The 19,926-nt window shown below is 47.8% G+C and overlaps 1 protein-coding gene across 1 annotated transcript in view; it reads right to left on the minus strand.

Moving 5' to 3' along the window:
- The window catches only part of LOC119462514 (uncharacterized), a 44,109-nt gene that overhangs the window by 19,575 nt on the left and 4,608 nt on the right, over positions 1-19,926 (minus strand). Inside the window, exon 2 of the mRNA XM_037723859.2 lies at positions 10,094-10,208. Coding sequence (XP_037579787.1) covers positions 10,094-10,208 — 115 coding nt within the window. The remainder of the gene's footprint in view (positions 1-10,093; positions 10,209-19,926) is intronic.

The raw sequence follows: 19,926 nt of genomic DNA on the forward strand, positions 1-19,926 counted from the left end.
ATGTCCAAGTTTATACAGCTTATAAAGCTAATATCATTACTCCGTATAGCTCTCTACAAATTTGCTATCGCAATTGATGCTTCGCCTTTCAGGTGAAACTGCGACAACTTTTAACACGAAAGTGTTTTATTCCGGGGTCCACCAAGACTTCACTGACGTATTTCCGTCACGGAAATACGTCATAGAACATAATACAAAGAAAGAAACCAGAAGAAAAAGTTCCACAAACATGCAAAATTTAGGAATCGAACCCACGACCTCTCGGTCCGCGACGATAGATCGCCGAGCGTTTAACCCATTGCGCCACAAACGCATTTGCAGAGAGCTACACAGACGCGCCTTATATATCTAACACTCCTCCGTGTACCCGCGCTCTTGCTCGGGGCGGTGCCGCCGCCTACGAGCAGAAAAGAGAAGTACTGCATTATGACACTAAAGCCCGGGATACATGGAGCGAACTTTCTCGACGAACTTCACGCGTCAAGTAACGACGCGGCGACACGACGCAGGATGTTTGCTGTGTTGCAATACATGCGGCGAACGCCGCCGCGCGTTGGCCGCCGTGTTGGCGGCGGTCCCGGCCGCCCGCTTCGAACTGAATTTGGCGTTGTCCTTGTAGAATTCACTTAGTTGGAAGCAAATGACTGCGGTAAACGGCTTTCGCTTAGTCTCAGGCCGCTTCGACGACAGAGTATTATGGATAACCTTGAGTAGTTTTCGAGATCGCTTCTCGTTTCGAACGCGTCTAAGCCTAGCGAAAGAAATATCCGATGCCAGCGCCATCTATCGGGGAAGTCGGGAGATAGGCATGACGACAGCATGTGGCCTCTGAGATCAGAAGATTTCTGTTGAAGGTTGTTGTAGAGAGCTTGCACTGCTTGTCTGTTTCCTCGCAGATCAGCGGATATGGGATGTACAAATACAACGCGATTCCTGAGAGATCATACTAGGAACTACTCAATCGGTGCAGAGACATGCAGACACGGCAACACCAACGCGATTGCAGACGACGCGAAAAGGCGCGCGCGCGCGAAACACCAGCATGCATTGCGACCGGAACTAGTGCCTCCTGATTGGCTGTCGTCCACCGCTGCGCGCTAGACGCTTCCGGCGGCGGCGTTCACCCGACGAAAATGTTTGGACAGGCAGATCGGCTGCGGACGGCAAATTTCTTGACGCCGGCCGTCGGACGTTCGCCGCCCGACGAAGTTCTTCGCTCGGACGCCGGTTATTCGCTTCATGTATTCCGGCCTTAACGCGCACCGACAGTGAACGCTTCGGTGGTCTCAGCACTACGACGCCTCGATGCCAGCATTCGAAGGGACGCTGGCATCAAGAAGCACTACCAACGCCACCTAGGTGGCGTTCACCGTACTCAGCACAGCGGAGCGTGGCCTCCGCAATTAGCTCTGAAAATGTTTCTGAAGTTGATCGCGGAGGCTGCAATTACGACGCGCTGTACGCGCTGATTTGACTCGGTGACGATTCAGTTACGTGCTTTGTCTTGCGCGTTGTATTAGTGTGTCAGTTACGTGCTTCGTCTTTCGCGTTGTGCTAGCGTGTGCAGCGTAGTGCAGCTTCCATATGCACGACGGTTGCTCATGGTCATCGACGTTGGTAGTCGTTTTTCTTCAGATTCCCTCCATTTACCCTGCAAAAATCCCACCGAAACTAATTTTAGTTCTCTCGCAATTATTACGCGTAATGTGCAGTCACCAAAGCGGAGTGAGCAAACGAGCGAACATCGTCAGCTAAAACCTACTGCAGGAAAATAATTCACTGGTGATTTAGCGGCTAAGGCGAGATAAGTGCGTTATCTCAGGGATCCGAGACGTCAAAGAGTTTTCGGGTCCCTGATTTAAGCCGCGTTCACCACTTTGCAAAGCATTGTTCAGGAGCTCACTCGACACACGTCCTGCCACTTCGAGAGCGAAGCGCCACTGACTGTGGTGCGGGGCAGACCGCCGTCATTAGCACTACACACACACGCACGCACGCGCACCCACACACATACACATACATGCATACATGCATGCATGTATACATACATACATACATACATACATACATACATACATACATACATACATATATGCATGTATACATACATACATACATACATACATACATACATACATACATACATACATACATACATACATACATACATACATACATACATACATACATACATACATACATACATACATACATACATACATACATACATACATACATACATACATACATACATACATACATACATACATACATACATACATACATACATACATACATACATACATACATACATACATACATACTCAGTCCTCTCTATCACTACCGCTTGACCGACTTGCTACACCTCACACACATACATTATTTTTAGAGCGCAGGTCACCCGAACATACGTAGCACGGGGTAAGTGTCTCGCTAAAGGTATACCTGAGCGTACGCGTCTCCGAGTCCGTACGCGTGTGAAGAAGTAAGGGCGAGCAGCCACACGATAGGCGCACAAGGGAGCGCTTCAGTGCGCGTACCACTACAGTTAGATTACCTTCGAGGGAAACGCTTGAGTTTGCTCAAAGTGTTTTCGTAACTTGCGCAAAAGAGCAATCGCGATCGAGAAATCTGATCCCGATTGGGCTCGATCGTAACTGAAAGTGCCGCGTGTATGACACCTCTATAAATTTTGAGCACTTGTCTGTTACGGCAACATTGGGTATTACACTTCTCGCGACCTCGGCCCACAAACACCTCGTCTTATGGTGATTGCGCTTCGCCTGCTAAAGTGCAGGCCAAGCCCCAACGCAGGCGACGAGCGATTCATTAGACAGCTTTAGTTGTGCGTCCACAACCACCCACGTACGCAGCGTGCGATCTCTTGTGTACGTGGCGAAGCGCGCGCACTCGAAACGGCAATAGTTGGCCGGATGCAATAGTTGAGAAGTGGATTGCACGGTAGTATGCTACTCAGGACCGCCATACGCCAGCTTGTGAAACTTCGTAGCTATTATCAGCCACCACGAAGTAAAACCACAAGCAAGTCAAGCCACAATTGCCTATCTGCTAGGGAAATCTCGCCGAGTCATGCGTTTTTGAGAACTGCAATCCAATCAAGGCAGGATCCATATCGAAAATTACGCTCTCGTGGACAAGCGAGAGCGTCTCGCAAAGCACACAGAGCCCCCAGCGGACGCTACGCAGCCTTTGAAAAGCTGCGGGCGCACGCAAGAGACCCTACGTGCTCCTGCGTATGGCGCATGCGCACTGTCGCCTCCGCAAGTTTCCTGCTTACGCAGAGCTGTTGCGGAAGCCCAACAAAAACTGTATATTATTTACAGCGTCCATTCTATTTGTGCTGTGCCACACACAACCAGCGGTGACTCCCGGCGTGTCAGCACGCTTCCGAAACAACCACTTGGTCGGAAGTTTACATGCCGGCCACTTGTAGACGGCGCACAGGCTGCCACTTTCGTCGCGTACTCTCAAAATGACGCTCTTAATCAAGCCCTGCCTGACGCGCGCGCGAGATGCGTGTCTCCCCTCTCTAAACGCGTAGGACAATCGCGCACGGCTACGCATCGCAGACGCGTGTTAGCCACGTGTCTTTAGGCGCCCGTTCCTGCATTGAGCGTGGCCGCGTCTCGGTGTCCCTCGGCATAACCGAGCGAACGAGTACAGCGAAGGATGGAAGAGTGAACGTATAGCGCAGCGGGGGATGAAAGACGGCGATAGCGAACAGAGTGCGAGGAGGAACGTGGAGGAGGAGGGTGCAGCTGAAGCATGAGGCGGAAAGCGGAGGACGAGTGTGTGGCCAAAAGATGAAGAACAAAGCAGTGTGCCGCACGAGACTTGTTTTGCGCCGATGACGTCATTACTAAGGCATGTGGTGAGCGCGTCCGCCGATACTATATATGGAAACAAAGCGCTGGCGTGGGCTTCCAACCCACTGCGCACACGAGGACAGTGCGCCCCGCGCGAGCCACGCGTTCCCTCGTTCACGTTTCCTTTCCGAACAATGAGCGACGCAACCGGTGGAAATGCTTCGTCTGCTGCTGCTGCAAAATGAGTTGCCCGAGCAGAGGCTCAACGCACGCCGCCGAGAGGATCTTGTGGTTCAGAATCAAATTATTTGCCACAACATGTCGCGAATTTTAAAACACCTAAACAGCTGCGTTCAAAATTCGCGTTAGGGAGTATCGCAATGGTCGGTGAACTTTTTCCACTTTCACACTCCTAATGCGAATGCATTAAAATATCGCAGCTTCGCCCGAAAGGCGAAGCATCAATTGCGATAACAAATTAGTAGAAAGCTATACGGAGTAAGGATAGTAGTTTTACCGGCTGTATAAATTTGGACACATTTGCTTACTAACTGAACGGCAAGGTGTCAGCGCGCACAAGCAAACATGAATAGATTACACTCAATGACCGCAAACCGCTGTCAAAACGCTGGCGTGAGCAAGCGCGTTGCAGCAGCAACCAAAGATTCGTGCGGTCTATCGCTTCAACGGAAACGGACTAGCGAAAGCACAGGCATACAAAGGTATGACCCGTGTAGGCATCGCTTTCAAGATTAGATACGGTGCGCGCGACAGCCCTCAGCCGCGCAAAGTACAAGCGTACGAGTACGCAGTTGGTGCCAGAGTAGAAGCTGCGCCCCCTCTCTCCCGCGCTGCCTTCCGGCTTTCCTCCTTTCACGTGGGAGATTGAGTCGCCCGTTCCTTTGGCGCCCGGTCGCAAGATACGCATTTGGTGCCGGAGCTAAGCAAGCTAAACGTCCCCTCCCTTCCTTCCATCCATTCCCCCCACGGCCTTTCGAACGACAGAAGACTTCGCGTTTTCTCTCCGCCATGCATTCGCTCTCCGTGAAAGCGCGCGTCCCTCGCGCTCTTTCAGTCGCACATACAGCATACGGCGCGCGGCGACGATTTTATCGCCGTTAGACTTCATACGGAACCTCACGGTGATGGCGACGGCAACGGCAGAAATGCGAGTGGAGTGTCGATATAATTGCTATCGCAATAAAAATAAAGTCTCGCTGCAGGGCAAGATGCTTGGGATCACGTACCTGCAGAAAATCAGGCAAAACGACTATATACGTAAAATGCCGCTGTTCGTACCGCACGTGAAATGTGCGTGATTTCTGAAATAGTTGTTGGTTTATGCGCCCCACTGTCTCTTTCACTCTGGCTCTAAGGACAGGTCACATCAGCCGCGGTCGCAGCTGTAGATGGGTAGTGCAAACAACTTTGCAAAAAACCCTCTCACGGCATTTGGGCAGCCACTGTGGTGGTTCAAATGATACGGTACTATACTGCTGAAAATAAGGTCCTGTGTTCGATTCTAGGCGGCGGTGGCCGCATGGTGACAGGGCCAGGAAACGCACAAACGCTCATGTACCATACATCACTGTATAAAGATTCATCATATTTCATGTTCATATTTAGATACTGTTTGACGGTGCTGCTATCCCGTGCGGCGCGCAAACGCGTAGTTACACCCTATAATTCCTATTTGGCTGGCTTTCTCTCTTGTCCCATAAAAAAGAAAACTGTCACCCCTTCCACTGGGGTGGTGATGGAAGACCAGCGAAGCTGTACTGTGGTGGAAATTATGTATTTCCAATTATGACTATTAAGATGTGATGGTGTAATTGCTTATTTGAACTATTAAAGAATGAGAAATATATATGATCCGTTGGTTTTCAGTTCTTTAGTGACCACACGCACCATGGCCAGATGATCGCTGCGGTTCACCGCCATACGGTGTACGGCAAAGGTTGGCACGTTTTAGGGGCGAAGCTCCTTAGGGTGTGGGTCTGTCCCTCCTCTGTAGTATGTTGTAGTAGTAGTAGTAGTCATCGTCGTAGTCGTCGTCGTAGTAGTAGGTAGCCACGTCTACTTTTATGAGAAAAAAAACACCGCATATCCACGGGGTGAATGATGATGAGTGGGCGAAGCTCCGGAGGGAAGCATCGGTAAACCGTGAATCTTCCGTGTAATTCGCCCAGTCTCGCCGCACTAAATCGAACGATTGACTTCCACCAATGACACGCGCCATATGTGACGTCATTCCTATTTTATAACAGCGCCCTTCATTATAGTTACACCATCTCCCGCTTAAGGGGACGCTAGCACAAACGCGTTAGAAACGTGCCGTACTCCTCTAGTAAGGGGGAGAGGCCACAGCGTCTTACGCAGCCGTTTACACATGCCGGAACGTGCACCGCGTTTGCCGACGCCATCAGCGTTTATGAATACGGGGGTAAGGCGGAGAGGCCACAGCGTCTTACACCAGCTTCTTACACGGGCCGTAACGCGCTAGCACAAACGCGTTAGAAACGCGCAGTCTTTCGTTAATGTTGGGTATTTATTGCCATCGTGGTGCGTGTGTCCATGTGCGCTTCGTGGCGTAGTGGCTAGCGCCGCGCGTTCGGAAGCGAGGGGTCCCTGGTTCGATTCCGCTACGGACACACCTCTCGGAATTTTTTTTTCTCATAAAAGTAGACGTGACTACGACGACGACTACTACGACGACGACAACACGACGACGACAACAGAGGAGGGACAGACCCACACCCTAAGGAGCTTCGCCCCTAAAGATTCCGAGATTTGTGTCGGTAGAGCGGAATCGAACCAGGGACCCCTCGGTTCCGAACGCGCGGCGCTAACCACTACGCCACTGAAGCGCACATGGACACACGCACCACGATGACAATAAATACCCAACATTACCGAAAGACTGCGCGTTTCTAACGCGTTCGTGCTAGCGCGTTACGGCCCGTGTAAGAAGCTGGTGTAAGACGCTGTGGCCTCTCCGCCTTACCCCCGTATTCATAAACGCTGATGGCGTCGGCAAACGCGGTGCACGTTCCGGCATGTGTAAACGGCTGCGTAAGACGCTGTGGCCTCTCCCCCTTACTAGAGAGTACTGCACGTTTCTAACGCGTTTGTGCTAGCGTCCCCTTAAGCGGAAGATGGTGCAATTATAATGAAGGGCGCTGTTATAAAATAGGAATGACGTCACATATGGCGCGTGTCATTGGTGGAACTCAATCGTTCGATTTAGTGCGGTGAGACTGGGCGAATTACACGGAAGATTCACGGTTTACCGATGATTCCCTCCGGAGCTTCGCCCACTCATCATCATTCACCCCGTGGATATGCGGTGTTTTTTTTTTCTACACGCGGACACGACCATCAGAGACTAAACAGCATTTGCTCTCCGCCGTGCGTTCGCTGTCCGTAAAAGTGCGCGTCCCTAGCGCGCTTTCACTGGCACATACAGCATACGGCAAATTAGTTTTTTTTTTCTTCACGCGGACACGACCATCGGAGACTGAGCCTTTAAGAGCTTCGCTGTAAAGAAACGTCATATGCAGCCGGCTGCATGCACTTCATTTTCACGACTCTATCTACAACTCCCAATTTGGCATATGGAAGTTTCGAACAATTAAAAAGTGAGATAATTACATTTAAGTAGCTAATTGGATGTCAGGTAAGAAAGAAATTACTGGTAGTTTCTCGACTGGATTTTGAACAAGACAAGCACTTGGTCTTACTTGCGTACGACAGACAGACAGACAGACAGAAGAACTTTATTTTGACAAACCGCCTTTTTAAAAGCTGGGTGCGTGATAGCTAGGCAGCCTATATATGTAGCGTAATATTTGTACTTGCGTGATCTGTTACAACCGCATTACAACATGTGGCGCAATAATAAGCAATTCAAGCATTGCGGTGACTTCTACCAATATTATTGCGATAGCAATTATATGGACACTTCAAACGGATTTCTGCCGTCGGCGTCGCGGTCGCCGTGAGGTTCCGTATAAAGTCCAAGGGCGATAAAATTGCCGCCGCGCGCCGTATGCGCGAGTGAAAGCGCGCTGGGGACGCGCGCTAACACGGAGAGCGAACGCAAGGCGAAAAGCAAACGCGACTTCCCTCGCGCGAAAGGCCGTGGGGGTATGGGAGGGAGGGAGGGATGGAGGCGGGGCCACGCTGTGCTGCGGCACCAAATGCGTATCTTGCAACCGAGCGCAAGGCGAACTGGCCACTCAATCTCCCACGCGAAAGGAGGAAAGCGGGAAGGCAGCGCGGGAGGGAGGGGGGGCAGCTTCTACTCTGTCAACAACTGCGCTTGTATTTTGCCTGGCTACGGCGGTCGCCCGCACCGTCTCTTAAAAGCGATCTCCACACGGCTCTGACCTTTGTATGCGCATGTGCATTCGCCGCTCGGTTTTCGTTGAAGTGATAGACCAAACGAACCTTCGCTCGGTGCGGCGGCTGCGCTTGCTGCCAGCGTTTTGACAGTGGCTGTCTGCGGTCATTGAGTGTGATCTATTCATGTTTGCTTGTGCGCGCTGACACCACGCTTATTAATTCATTTAGTAAGCGAATGTGTCCAAGTTTATGCAGCCGATAAAACTACTGTCCCTACTCCGAATAGCTATCTACTAATTTACTAACGCAATTGATGCTTCGACTTTCGGACGACACTGCGACATTTTTTTTTCTTTTGTCCGTCTGTTTTGAAAATACTGGTATAAGTCGGTACTTTCTACTACAAATGCAACGCCATTTAGCATACGTTCCGTATTACGGATTGTACGTGTTTTCAGCTCCTCCGTCTTTTTTTTTCTTTCAGTTACGTAAATGAGGGTGGCCACATTTAGCAACAGGTGTTTCCGTAATTCAAATAAAATTTTAGTCTAAAATGCAGAAGTACATATTACTGTCATAACTCACAGATAACCATGACATAAGAGGATTTAGGCGCACATGAAAGGATAGTAAATACATAATAATACATTCATAAAGCTACAGTCACTGCCTTGACGCATGAACATCTGTTTTTTTTTATGATGTCGCACCGGGGATAGGGGGGCAATTCTGAATATTGCTGTTATCATATACCTTTCATTTCTCTTAACATCTTGAAGTGAAAGCGTAAGCAATAGCTCGAGCCATAGGCTAGAAAACGGCACAGAAAGGTTCAAATTAAATGCTTGTTCCGAAGGGGAGGAGATATGAAGTGCAAAGCAAAAGAAGGCGAAATACCTGAATTACTACGGGGGTTTAGCGGAGGAACCGGATTAACTTCGACTACCTGGAGTTCTTCCATGTGCACCTAAATCTAAGTACAAGTGTGTTTTCGCATTTCGCCGCAGTCGAAAGGTGGCCGTCGCGGCCGGAATGGAACACGTGACCTCAATCTCTGCAAGGAAACGCCGTAGGGCGCCGGTTAGAAGACGCAAAGAAAGGTAAAAGTAAAGAAATAGACTAGGTGGCGATAAATTGGATTATCGTGCTGGAAATTAACTGAGGGAGCTCAACAAACCACCTACAACGACTAGAGAGATACACGGCCTCTAAAAACTGAAACGCAGAGAACTGTAAGAAAATGTTTATTCACTCGAGCGTCTAAATGGTCAAAAATTTAAAATTAAAAGGAATTTCGCTTCTAAACGGCATGAAGTTAAAAATACAAAGCTTTTCCTTAACATAAAAGCACGTTGTGGAAGACTTGTTAACCTAAGGAGCGCAAAAAAATGACCAATTAGCTTATCCGAGTCTGCAAGCCTTACGATATCTTGAAATAACTCTGCGCGATTTGTAACAGCAGAACGCACATGACTTCGGGAATAACGATGCTGTTTAACGAACATTCGAGGCCGTAAAACATTCGTAAAACAGCATTGCGCGTTGTTGAACTAAGTCGCTAATACAGACATATTCCCGAATTTCGAGGCACAAAACAATAAATGTTCTCATGTTTTCACGATTTGAAATGTACGAAATTTAATTCTAGCGATATCGGGCATTGTTTTATTGCCACACGACATTAGATGAGGCAAGCATACTACTCCAAACACTACGTCATTAACCTGGAAGAAGTAATGACGTACACCACATGACAGCTTTTCAGGCTTATTATAGGCAAATTTTTGTTTCATGAAATTTGTATCTTTTTCAGACAGGCACAGTGCATCTCTAAAATTGCACCTGTTAATATCTCTTTTTATTAGTAAATTGCGTTTACTAAACATGGGACATTTTTTTTTCTTTAAATGATGGTGCCTGACCTTGAGCAGGTCGATGTGTTCAGCGCCGTCAGACCAGTCGCGGAACATGGACAGGACGATGCGGACGGCGTTCTCAGGACTCAGCTCTCCTTCCGCAAAGGCCGCGAGGCAGCTCCTGCAATGTGCACGTCTGATCTGAGGAAATCAGCGATTCTTGCAGTCGTCACAAGGATGAAACTTCGGCAGCAGTTAATTTTTCAAGAATGTCGGCAAAACGTCAGACCAGTAGGAATCCAGTGGACACCCAGCTGATCAAAGCAGCCTATATGCGGGTGTTCACCGTCATTAGATGGGGCTGTCGTTCTAATGCTCCTAAAATAAAACGGCTGAGTGATAGCTAGGGCAGGATGTTGAATACCTGTTTAATTAGACCAACAGTTCATTCGGATAGTACAAAGGCTGACGATACAAAAAAGCACTGACAAATTCAGCTGAGTTGTGCGCCGTGTGCCTCTTAACTGTTCAAAAGCACTGTTTAAATCATTAACCAAAATACAACAAGCGATTATCTTCATTTCACATAATGAAAGCTGGCTTTACCAGCCGTGCGGGCCTGTGTCCGTACCCAGTATGGAAAAAGGAAAGCATTCCTAGATCAGCGACTTTAGGTGTAGTTTTGTCGCTTTCATTGCGACAGCAGCTGAGATCGGAACTATGTGCATTGTGTGTCTGTCCGTCCAGCGCCTCCTCGATTTTTTTAAAGGCCAGTACAATCGCTCGCTCCGCAATGGGAGCTGTTGGTGCGCCTTAGTTCAGTGAGTTGCCGCGATGTGACGCTACTCAGAGGGCCATCTACTCTTTCCCCCGCCGTCTCCTCTCCTAAAGCGCTTGTTTTTATTGCGATAGCAATTATATGGACACTTCAACGGGATTTCTGCCGTCGGCGTCGCCGTCGTCGTCGCCGTCGTCATCGCCGTCGCCGTGAGGTTCGTATAGATTCCAAGGGCGATAAAATCGTCGCCGCGCGCCGTATGCGCGAGTAAAAGCGTGCGGGGGACGCGCGCTATCACGGAGAGCCAACGCACGGCGGAAAGCAAACGCGATTGTCGCCCAAAAGGCCGCGGGGGTATGGGGGGGAGGGAGGCGGGGCGACGCTGTGCTACGGCACCAAATGCTTATCTTGCAACCCAGCGCAAGGAGAACTGGCAGCGCAATCTCCCACGCGAAAGCAAAAAAAAAGCGGGTAGGCAGCGCGGGAGGGACGGGGGGAGCAGCTTATACTCTGCCAACAAATGCGCTTGCACTGGCTGTGGTGGCCGTCGCCCGCACCGTCTCTTTATCTCCACCACGGCCGGGCTGCGAGATTATATTTGGATCATCAAAACAGTGATGCGTTTATAATACCACCGATCCCAACAGCAGGCTAAGTCACCACCAGCCCAGCGTTTTCTCCGTCAACGCCTCCTCCGTTCCAACGGCGGCGGCTCGAAACATGGTACGCGCGAGCGGCGCAGCGTGGCGCCAGCGGTCAAACGCTGTACCTACTAGCAAATGGAAATACGCGGCCGGGCTCGACTGGCGCGCGCACTCGCTTCTTAAGAAGCGAGCGAGCGCGCGCGCCAGTCGAGCCCGGCCGTGTCTCCACACGGCTCTGACCTTTATGCGCTGTCCATTCGCCGCTCAGTTTCCGTTGAAGCGATAGACCGCACGATTCTTCGCCTGCTGCAGCGGCCGCGCCAGCGTTTTGACAGTTGTTGTCTGCAGTCATTCAGTGTGATCTATTCATGTTTCCTTGTGCGCGATGACACCACGCTTGTCAATTCAGTTAGAAAGCGAATAAGACTACTCTACTATCCCTACTCCAAACACCTCTCTACAAATTTGCTATCGCAATTGATGCTTCGCCTTTCGGGCGAAACTGCGACATTTTTTTTTCTTTACTTTTTGCTTGCGAAAGCAAGTCGACGGTGGCGCCCCTAGAAAGTCCGCCTTGAAGCTTTCAGGACGGGCGCGCCGCAGCCGCCGCAGGCGACTACGACTGCGCAGAGTGACTTTCAACATGGCTCTGAGGCGGAAATAAACAAAATATAAAGAAGTGAAAGCACGCGCTATCATCGTGCAATCGGAGATACAGGAGAGAGTGTAGCGGGGATGATCAAAGGATGGCGGTATTTTTCTTATATAGGGACTTTAGGTATACGACTGCTAGCATCATGCGTGCATCTGAGCCACTCAGCGAGGCCGCTGCCGTTCCGGAGGGGATACGGTATAGACGCTTCACGCTTCTGTCGGGATTACTTCCTCCGATTTCCGTCGTGAGGCGCTACCCAGAGGGTACTCTCCCCCATGACTGTAAAGCTGGCGCGAACGCTAGCCGACGGGGGAGAGTAGGAATGGGCGATCGGAGAGGGTGATGAACCGTTGGATCGGCGGCATCTGGCTGGCATTGAAAAAATGGAGGAAGCGCTGGTACGTCCTATTGATGTAATGATGATCATGTCATCATCATCATCAACGTCATGATGATCATTTCGCCGTCGTCGTTGCCACTGCGTTGTCATCGTCGTCACGCCAGCTCATCATTCTCACCGACGCTATCCCTATTGGGGACGCGGACATACCGGGGCGCCATCTTACGGGAGTGCGCCCCTGACGCGGTATGAGGGATAACACGGCGCGCTCCTCAGAGATTGGTTACCACCTAACTAACCATATAACTAACACTCTGCCCTGGAAATTACATACAGAACATATAGCATCCAAAGCAAACAAAACACTGGGTTACCTTAGAAGAAACGTTTTTCTTGCTCCATCATCACTAAAGTTATTATTATACATCAGCTATGTGCGACCACAAATGGAATAAGCTTCATCTGTATGGGACTGTGGACTGGTCACACTAGCACTCATGCTGGAAAGTGTGCAGAATCGCGCAGCTCGTTTTATCTTGGCTAACTAACCTCATCCCACTAGCTACCCGCCGAAAGCACACCGGTATTTGTCTGTTCCACAAGATTTCCTACCATGACTCGAATCTTCACTCCCGATGGATTCAACCAGCACCCTTCGTTTCTCATCTCCGTAATCACCAACAAAAGGTAGCAGTGCCCCATTGCAACATATGCGCAGTCATATTTTACAACTTGTAACGATTGGAATTCCCTACCCGCATCAATAACGAGCATCACTGATACCATTCAATTTGGGAAGGTTCTTACGACGATTATTACCTAATTACCGCTTTTGTGTTGTTCATTACCTGATTTTTGTATCCTGTTTTGGCTCTCGCGTTATATAATTTATTTCAAGAGTTTTATTATGTTCTTGTAAGAAGATATTTCGCATTATTAATCTTTTTCCTCTATTGTTTTATATTCTTGTGTGAAATGTGCTTTGTGTTCTTTTTTTATACTTGTGAATTGCCCTTCCCCTCTGAAATGTACTCTGTACCCTGAGGTTAACAAATAAATAAAGCACCACGCCAGTGCCATCCTGGATACTTATGGAAATACTTTCAAAACAAGGGAAGCTTGTAACTGTGATATGGCTGCATGTGGACAAACTGCGAACACAGAACTCTATACACGCACCTTCTATCTCCAGAAAACTTTCACGGCCGCTGGGTGCGGTCATCGCATTGGAGTCCACCGAGATGGCTTTTTGCGAGAAAGAAGCAATCAAATATGTTCGTTTTGCGCACCTTAAAGCAGCAGTCATTGTCACCTCAATGCAGGAATCGCTTAGATTCTCAACTAAATGGCCTCATCAACTTCGGTTATCTTTGATACGTTCTCAAGAAAAATGGCTGTCACCGCTCTGGAGGCACGCAGCTGTAGCTGTGAATGTTGTCGAATCTGGGGTGATTGCTGACGTATGGCGACCTTCCTTCCCTTGTATGCACGTATAAAACGCAATGTGACGTTTCCAGAATACACAGCTAGAACTGAACATCTAGACTAGTTCGTTTGCTTGAAGTTGCTTTCCTGCCTGTCCACGCTGCACTGGTCACCTTCTGGGCTTGTAATACATCGTAATGACGTTACAGATTTCTTAGTCACTGAACTTTACGTTAAATAAGCAAGAAAGATTCTGCGTATTTGACTGTTATGGGCTCGAGACAGTCGTAGTTTGGTAGTGTAACCAGGCCCCGCGCACTCTCGAGTTCACCAAATGGCCACAGAGGCGCGTTCCAGCATGAAGCGCGCAAGTGGAGCTACTGTAATTTGGTCGCATACTTTATTTCGTATTTTTCCTGCTAGGGGTGCTGAACGCAGCTCAATATTTGATCTATTAATGTACATATAATAACCGACAAACATGTTACGGTGCCATGTTTTATAAAATAAGCAGTGTATTGTTTTTTTTTATTTGAGTTCTGTTAATAAATTCCGTGCTTTGTTACTTGAATTAAGGTTTTGAGGCCTCACTGACGTGCGATCTGCAGAAGCCCATTGGTATCGATTGCAGTCCGTGCCGTTTATCGATTAAAATTGTACGACGGTAATATTTGCGAATGGGGTGGTCGTTTCCTTTGAGCAGAATCACGCAGGTTCGTTTTAATTAGATATCAATAATATATCAGCCAGTTTCTTCGTTCAACATTCGATAGCTGCCACCAAGCGAACGTTGTTTAAAGGCGGTGAATTTTATCAGCTGCGGCGTTTCACTGGCATAACGGCTGCATGCACGGCTTTCACCGTTAGTGATCTGCCGCGTCTGGCCGCGTAAAGACGTGTTGCTTGAAAAAAAAAGTGCTAGCCAGCGCGAAAATTCATCGCTGGAACCGAGCACAGTCTGCTTGAATACTACCCACGAAAACCGATTAACCTTGCAGCCCCTGGGCGTGTGCGCCGGTGAGTAAAAAAGGTAGCAGTGCTTCGCATTTTCAACTTTGAATTTCTTTCCGTGCGAGGCGGTTAAAACAGATTCTTGTAGTCATTTCTTAAAAGTAGAAAATAGTAATAAAGTTATTGCCCTTCCAAATTAATTCAAATGAGGCTCTTGCTATTTTGCTAAGTCGCTATATTTGCTAACATGTGTACAGCATAAATAATAAAGTTCTGGCTGTATCTGCATAAATTATACACCGCAATAAATACACTGCACATTAGTTACAAATGTACTTCCGGTGATACAGTTAGATTAATTGCATTTGAGACATAATAAATTGAATGTGTTAGTATCTGGCAGAAACAGCTGTCATCTAATCCAGGCTTGACTAAGCCCAGCCCACACAAGGACACCCCCGAAAGAAATGCCCACTCAAAACAGTGTTGTGTGTGTCCATGTGCTTTTCTGTCATGGAGCGTTTTGTGCACTGTTCTTTGTCATACATGAATCACAAACTCGCCCACACTTCCACCATAGTAATTGAGGATCTTTTTTCTTTCCACTCCAGCCTCCAAGACGCTGCTCATATTTGGACTCATCTCTTTGGACTCTATTGTCTCCGGACGTAGAAGTCAACCGTGAACGTGTCACCACTGGAAGTAACATCAAGGGCCAGAATCCTCACAGGGTATGTTTCTGAACAGTTCAACTGGCATAACTATTTGTTCATTTATGGGGCTAACTTTTGTTTTACCATTTTTTGCTTGCATGTGTGTCATGCCTTCGTCATTTCTATTTTCAGGAAGACGGACAAAAGAGAGATATTGGTCCGCAAGGTGCCCACGCTAAGCCACAAGAAGCTCAACTGTCACCATAATGACAATAGGTGCTTTGAACTACGTGCCTCACCATAATATATTTGGAAATTTACCTAATAGGGTGTGAGCCCTATTAGGAAAGTATCAGTCTACAGTTCTGCATCGTACCGAGCGGGAATGAGAAATTTGACATACAAGCTTAGTTGCTTTTAAGTGCGTTTTACACGGAGAAGTAACAAGTTGAGTCCCAACTTGTTTCCTTTTCAGTCATTATAGCCATTACGACCAGAACAGAAACAATGTAGCAAGCTCCTACTTGCTAATGCACGAACTCTGTCATCTGCTCTTTGCAAATCAGTTTGGCGGGCATTAGTACCTCGCAGTATCACATGCTCCGTCACAACGATAATTTGTTACATGAAAATGCAAATAATTTGAAAACGATCAAAAGCGCTCAATGCAATTTTGATACTTCATGTTGACTGAAACTCTTCATTTTATTATGTAATGAAGAAGAGTGACCTGTGCCTCAGCAGCATCGCCACCGGCATGAGCTCGTGGTTGCTGTCCTTGGCCGAACGCTTGTGACTGCTACCCGTTCGCCTGCATCCGTTGCTATTAAACCTCTTAGCAAGTGGTGGAGGTGCTGGGTTTCGACCACCCTGGAACTGCGGAGTCGCACTCTACCCCCCATCATGCCCGAGGACGCAAGCGGCACTCCTCCAACCCCTCCACCGGCGCCGCCCACCCTGGTTTGTGCCGGCGCCTTGCATCTGCGAGATCCCCCTATCTTCTCCGGCACAGATGAAAAAGACGTTGAAGATTGGATCTCCTCATACGAGCGAGTGAGTGCCAATAACCATTGGGACGATGCTACCAAGTTGAGTAACCGTAGCATTCTATCTCTCGGACGTTGCGAAACTATGGTTTCTCAACCATGAAGGCGACCTCACTACGTGGTTGGTCTTCAAGACCATGTTTACCCAAGTTTTCGGTCGGCCAGCAGTACGAAAGCTCCGTGCAGAACACCGTTTGCGCACACGATCCCAAGAGAGCGGAGAGAATTTCACGAGCTACATTGAGGACATTCTTGACCTTTGCAAACGGGTGAACGCGTCGATGTCGGAGGAGGAGAAGATCAAACATATAATGAAGGGTATTGAGGACGACGCATTCCAAATGTTATTATCGAAGAGTCCTCGCACTGTCGTTGAAGTGATCGAATTGTGTCAGAGTTACGACGAGTTGCGCAGGCAACGGCTTCACACCAGACGTCCCCCTGCGCCCGCCGACTCTGTGTCCAGCCTTGGTGTCAGCGACGACCATGCTGCCCTGTTTCTGAAGATTCAGGAATTCGTTCGCGCAGAGGTTGCTCGCCAGCTATCTTTGATGTCTTGCGTCCCGGAACCACCACCCGCTTTGGCACCTACGATCCGCGACTTCATCCAGGAGCAAGTTTCGCAAGCCATTCCTCCAGCACGTGATCCGACGCCAGTCAATGCACCTCTCACGTACGCAGAAGCAGTTGCCCGACCTCGCCCACAAACGCTCTCGCCGCCCGCTATGCATCGACCACCGACCTTTTCGCCGCATCCTATGCCGTTACCAGATCGACAGCATTTTCCGACTTCTCAGCCACGACCTGTGCCTCAGCAGCATCGCCACCGGCATGAGCTCGTGGTTGCTGTCCTTGGCCGAACGCTTGTGACTGCTACCCGTTCGCCTGCATCCGTTGCTATTAAACCTCTTAGCAATTATTTTATTTTTTATTTAAAGTGTCATCAGGGTAACATGGCGTTAAAGAGGGGAGTGGTTACAAAGTAGTAGAGTAAAACAAACAAGTGCAGTGAGTTCTTGTAACACGATGATTCTCCTGATTATACGTTAGCTAATGTTTTGCAAAAAAAGTTAGTTATCTGTGATGGCTACGATAGTTGGCGGTCCCATTTCTGAGATCTACGGGGGATGAAAGATTGAAAGAAAGACTTCGTGTTACATAAATCAATTCCTACCTTACTGCGATGATCGACGCAGTTTGAAATGCACGGAGGCCGCAGTATGAAGTCGTCATGAAGTGTGGTGTGATAAAAAATTTTATGAAATAGCAACAGACGGGCGACTTTGCGGCAATTAGCTAGTGGAATAAGTGCTAGGTTTGTTTACATTGAGGTTGTACTCGCGGTACGGTTATAACTAGAAATAATGAAACGAGTAGAGTTATTTTGTACTAGTTCAAATGAAGTAAAAAGATTAATGCGACAGGGATCCTGTATTGTGTATGCATATTCAAGTTTCGAGCGAATTAGGGTCTTGTAAAGCTGTAGCTTTGGAAAAGTTGCGCCGTAAGTACCCGAGCATGTGATTAGCATTGCTAATGATGTACTCTTATTATTGGTCCAATTTATGTTATTTGTAATGTGTACACCAAGATATTTATTTGACATGACAAAATCTAAGGGAACGTTGTTAACCTAGCAAGTGCTAGGATTAGAATTAGATCTGGATACGCGCATTATTTTACATTTGTTTACTACAAGAGGCTCATGTACAGTTTGCATGAAATCAATAACTAGGCTAGACCTTTACCATAAGAAATAGCTAGAAAAGGCAAGCTCACACAACCGGTCAGCCTATTTCACTCTTCGCAAACTTGAGAAATCAATAAAAACAATTTTTCTTTCTCTTCAAACAGCAGATTACAAACCCGAACACAGTGTGCTCCCAAAGAGATTTTGAAATGTACTCGCAGAATAAGTTTGGCTTAACATTCAGCGAATCAACAGTGGGCGAGCAAGGGAAATCTCAGCGTAGGAACTTGTCTTCGTCTCGGTCCTCAAAAACATGTTTGCTTGGTGAAACGTTGGCTCCAAGGTAAGGCTTCCCTTGCTCACCTCTGTTACTCAACTGAAGTGTTCATCTCCTTGCAACCTCTTTGCTTTGTTTGAATGAATACATATACCGAGATAATTTCAACATGAAACCGCAAACTGCATTTTTCAAGGATCTGTGAGCATTAATTCGGCTTGCTTATATGTTTATTTAGTGTCCTTGTTTACTCACACAATATTTACAGAAGTCCTTGTAAGAACTGCTATCTCCATAACGTTCCCTGGTTTCCCTACGAGCACTCCACTTGTGTCAAAGCCTTTACTGCCGCACCTGACCACTAAATGTGCAGCAGAAGAATATCAAGAGCAGTCAATGTGTGATGTACAATTTAGCATAACATCCCCCCCTACACTTCGTGCCTCTCGCCAATGTGTTATGAGAGCAATGGGACATTGCAGCTCGAGCTTATCTTGCTGACAGTACAATTTTGCCGAGCAATTTTTTATGTTGCTTTCTTCAATCTAGCTGAAATATTCGAACGCAGAGAATATAAAACGTCAAGCAGCACTGTACGCAATACAAGTACGAGGGTAGCTATTGCTGTCTGGAAGCTTCGTTCTCCCTGCTTTAGCGGCACGCTGAACACGATGTGAAAACTTCGTTCGATTTCAGCTTTCGGTTGCATTAAATAAATGGTTATGTGTGTTCCTGTATGCTGTAAACTCAGTAACGGACAACATTAAGTCCACCTGACCTGTACGAAAATTGTGAGCATGTACTGCTTCATTCACCATTGACAATAAACATTGTAAGTTTACTTGTTTGAAGTGATTTCTTGCCATTTGAGGCCACCTGAACTGTACGAAAATTGTGAGCATGTACTGCTTCATTCACCATTGACAATAAACAATGTAACCTTACTTGTTTGAAGTGATTTATTGCCATTTGAGGCCTCTCGGTCAGCTGGCGACATAATAAAGATATCTAAAGCAGAAATTTGGGCTAGTTGGTTGTAAGTGAACAAGCGCTGATGGACGGGACCACAAAGAAGAGACAAGTAGACTGGACTGGCGCTAGACATCAACTGAAGGTTTAATGACACTAACAGCAACATATATACCACCAGAGAAACATTACAAAAATACAAAAATCATCAGGCAGAATTATCAGCGAAAGGAAATCATGTTTCGCTTTAAATACGTTTTTTCTTTTGCCCTCAAGAAGGTTGCGGGGAAATGTGGCATCCCGGTCGCCTTTTCGGCACCTGGTAAGCTGGCACGTATGTGCAATGTTGTGAATGGCACGTCCAAGGCCGGCTGCACAACAAAGCACACGACTCGTTTCGTAGAGTGCAGAGCGGGCGTCGTGTACCGCATCCCACTTTCATGTGGTAGATGCTATGTCGGCCAGACCGGC

Source organism: Dermacentor silvarum, chromosome 8, assembly GCF_013339745.2.
Source record: "Dermacentor silvarum isolate Dsil-2018 chromosome 8, BIME_Dsil_1.4, whole genome shotgun sequence".
NCBI lineage: Eukaryota > Metazoa > Arthropoda > Arachnida > Ixodida > Ixodidae > Dermacentor > Dermacentor silvarum.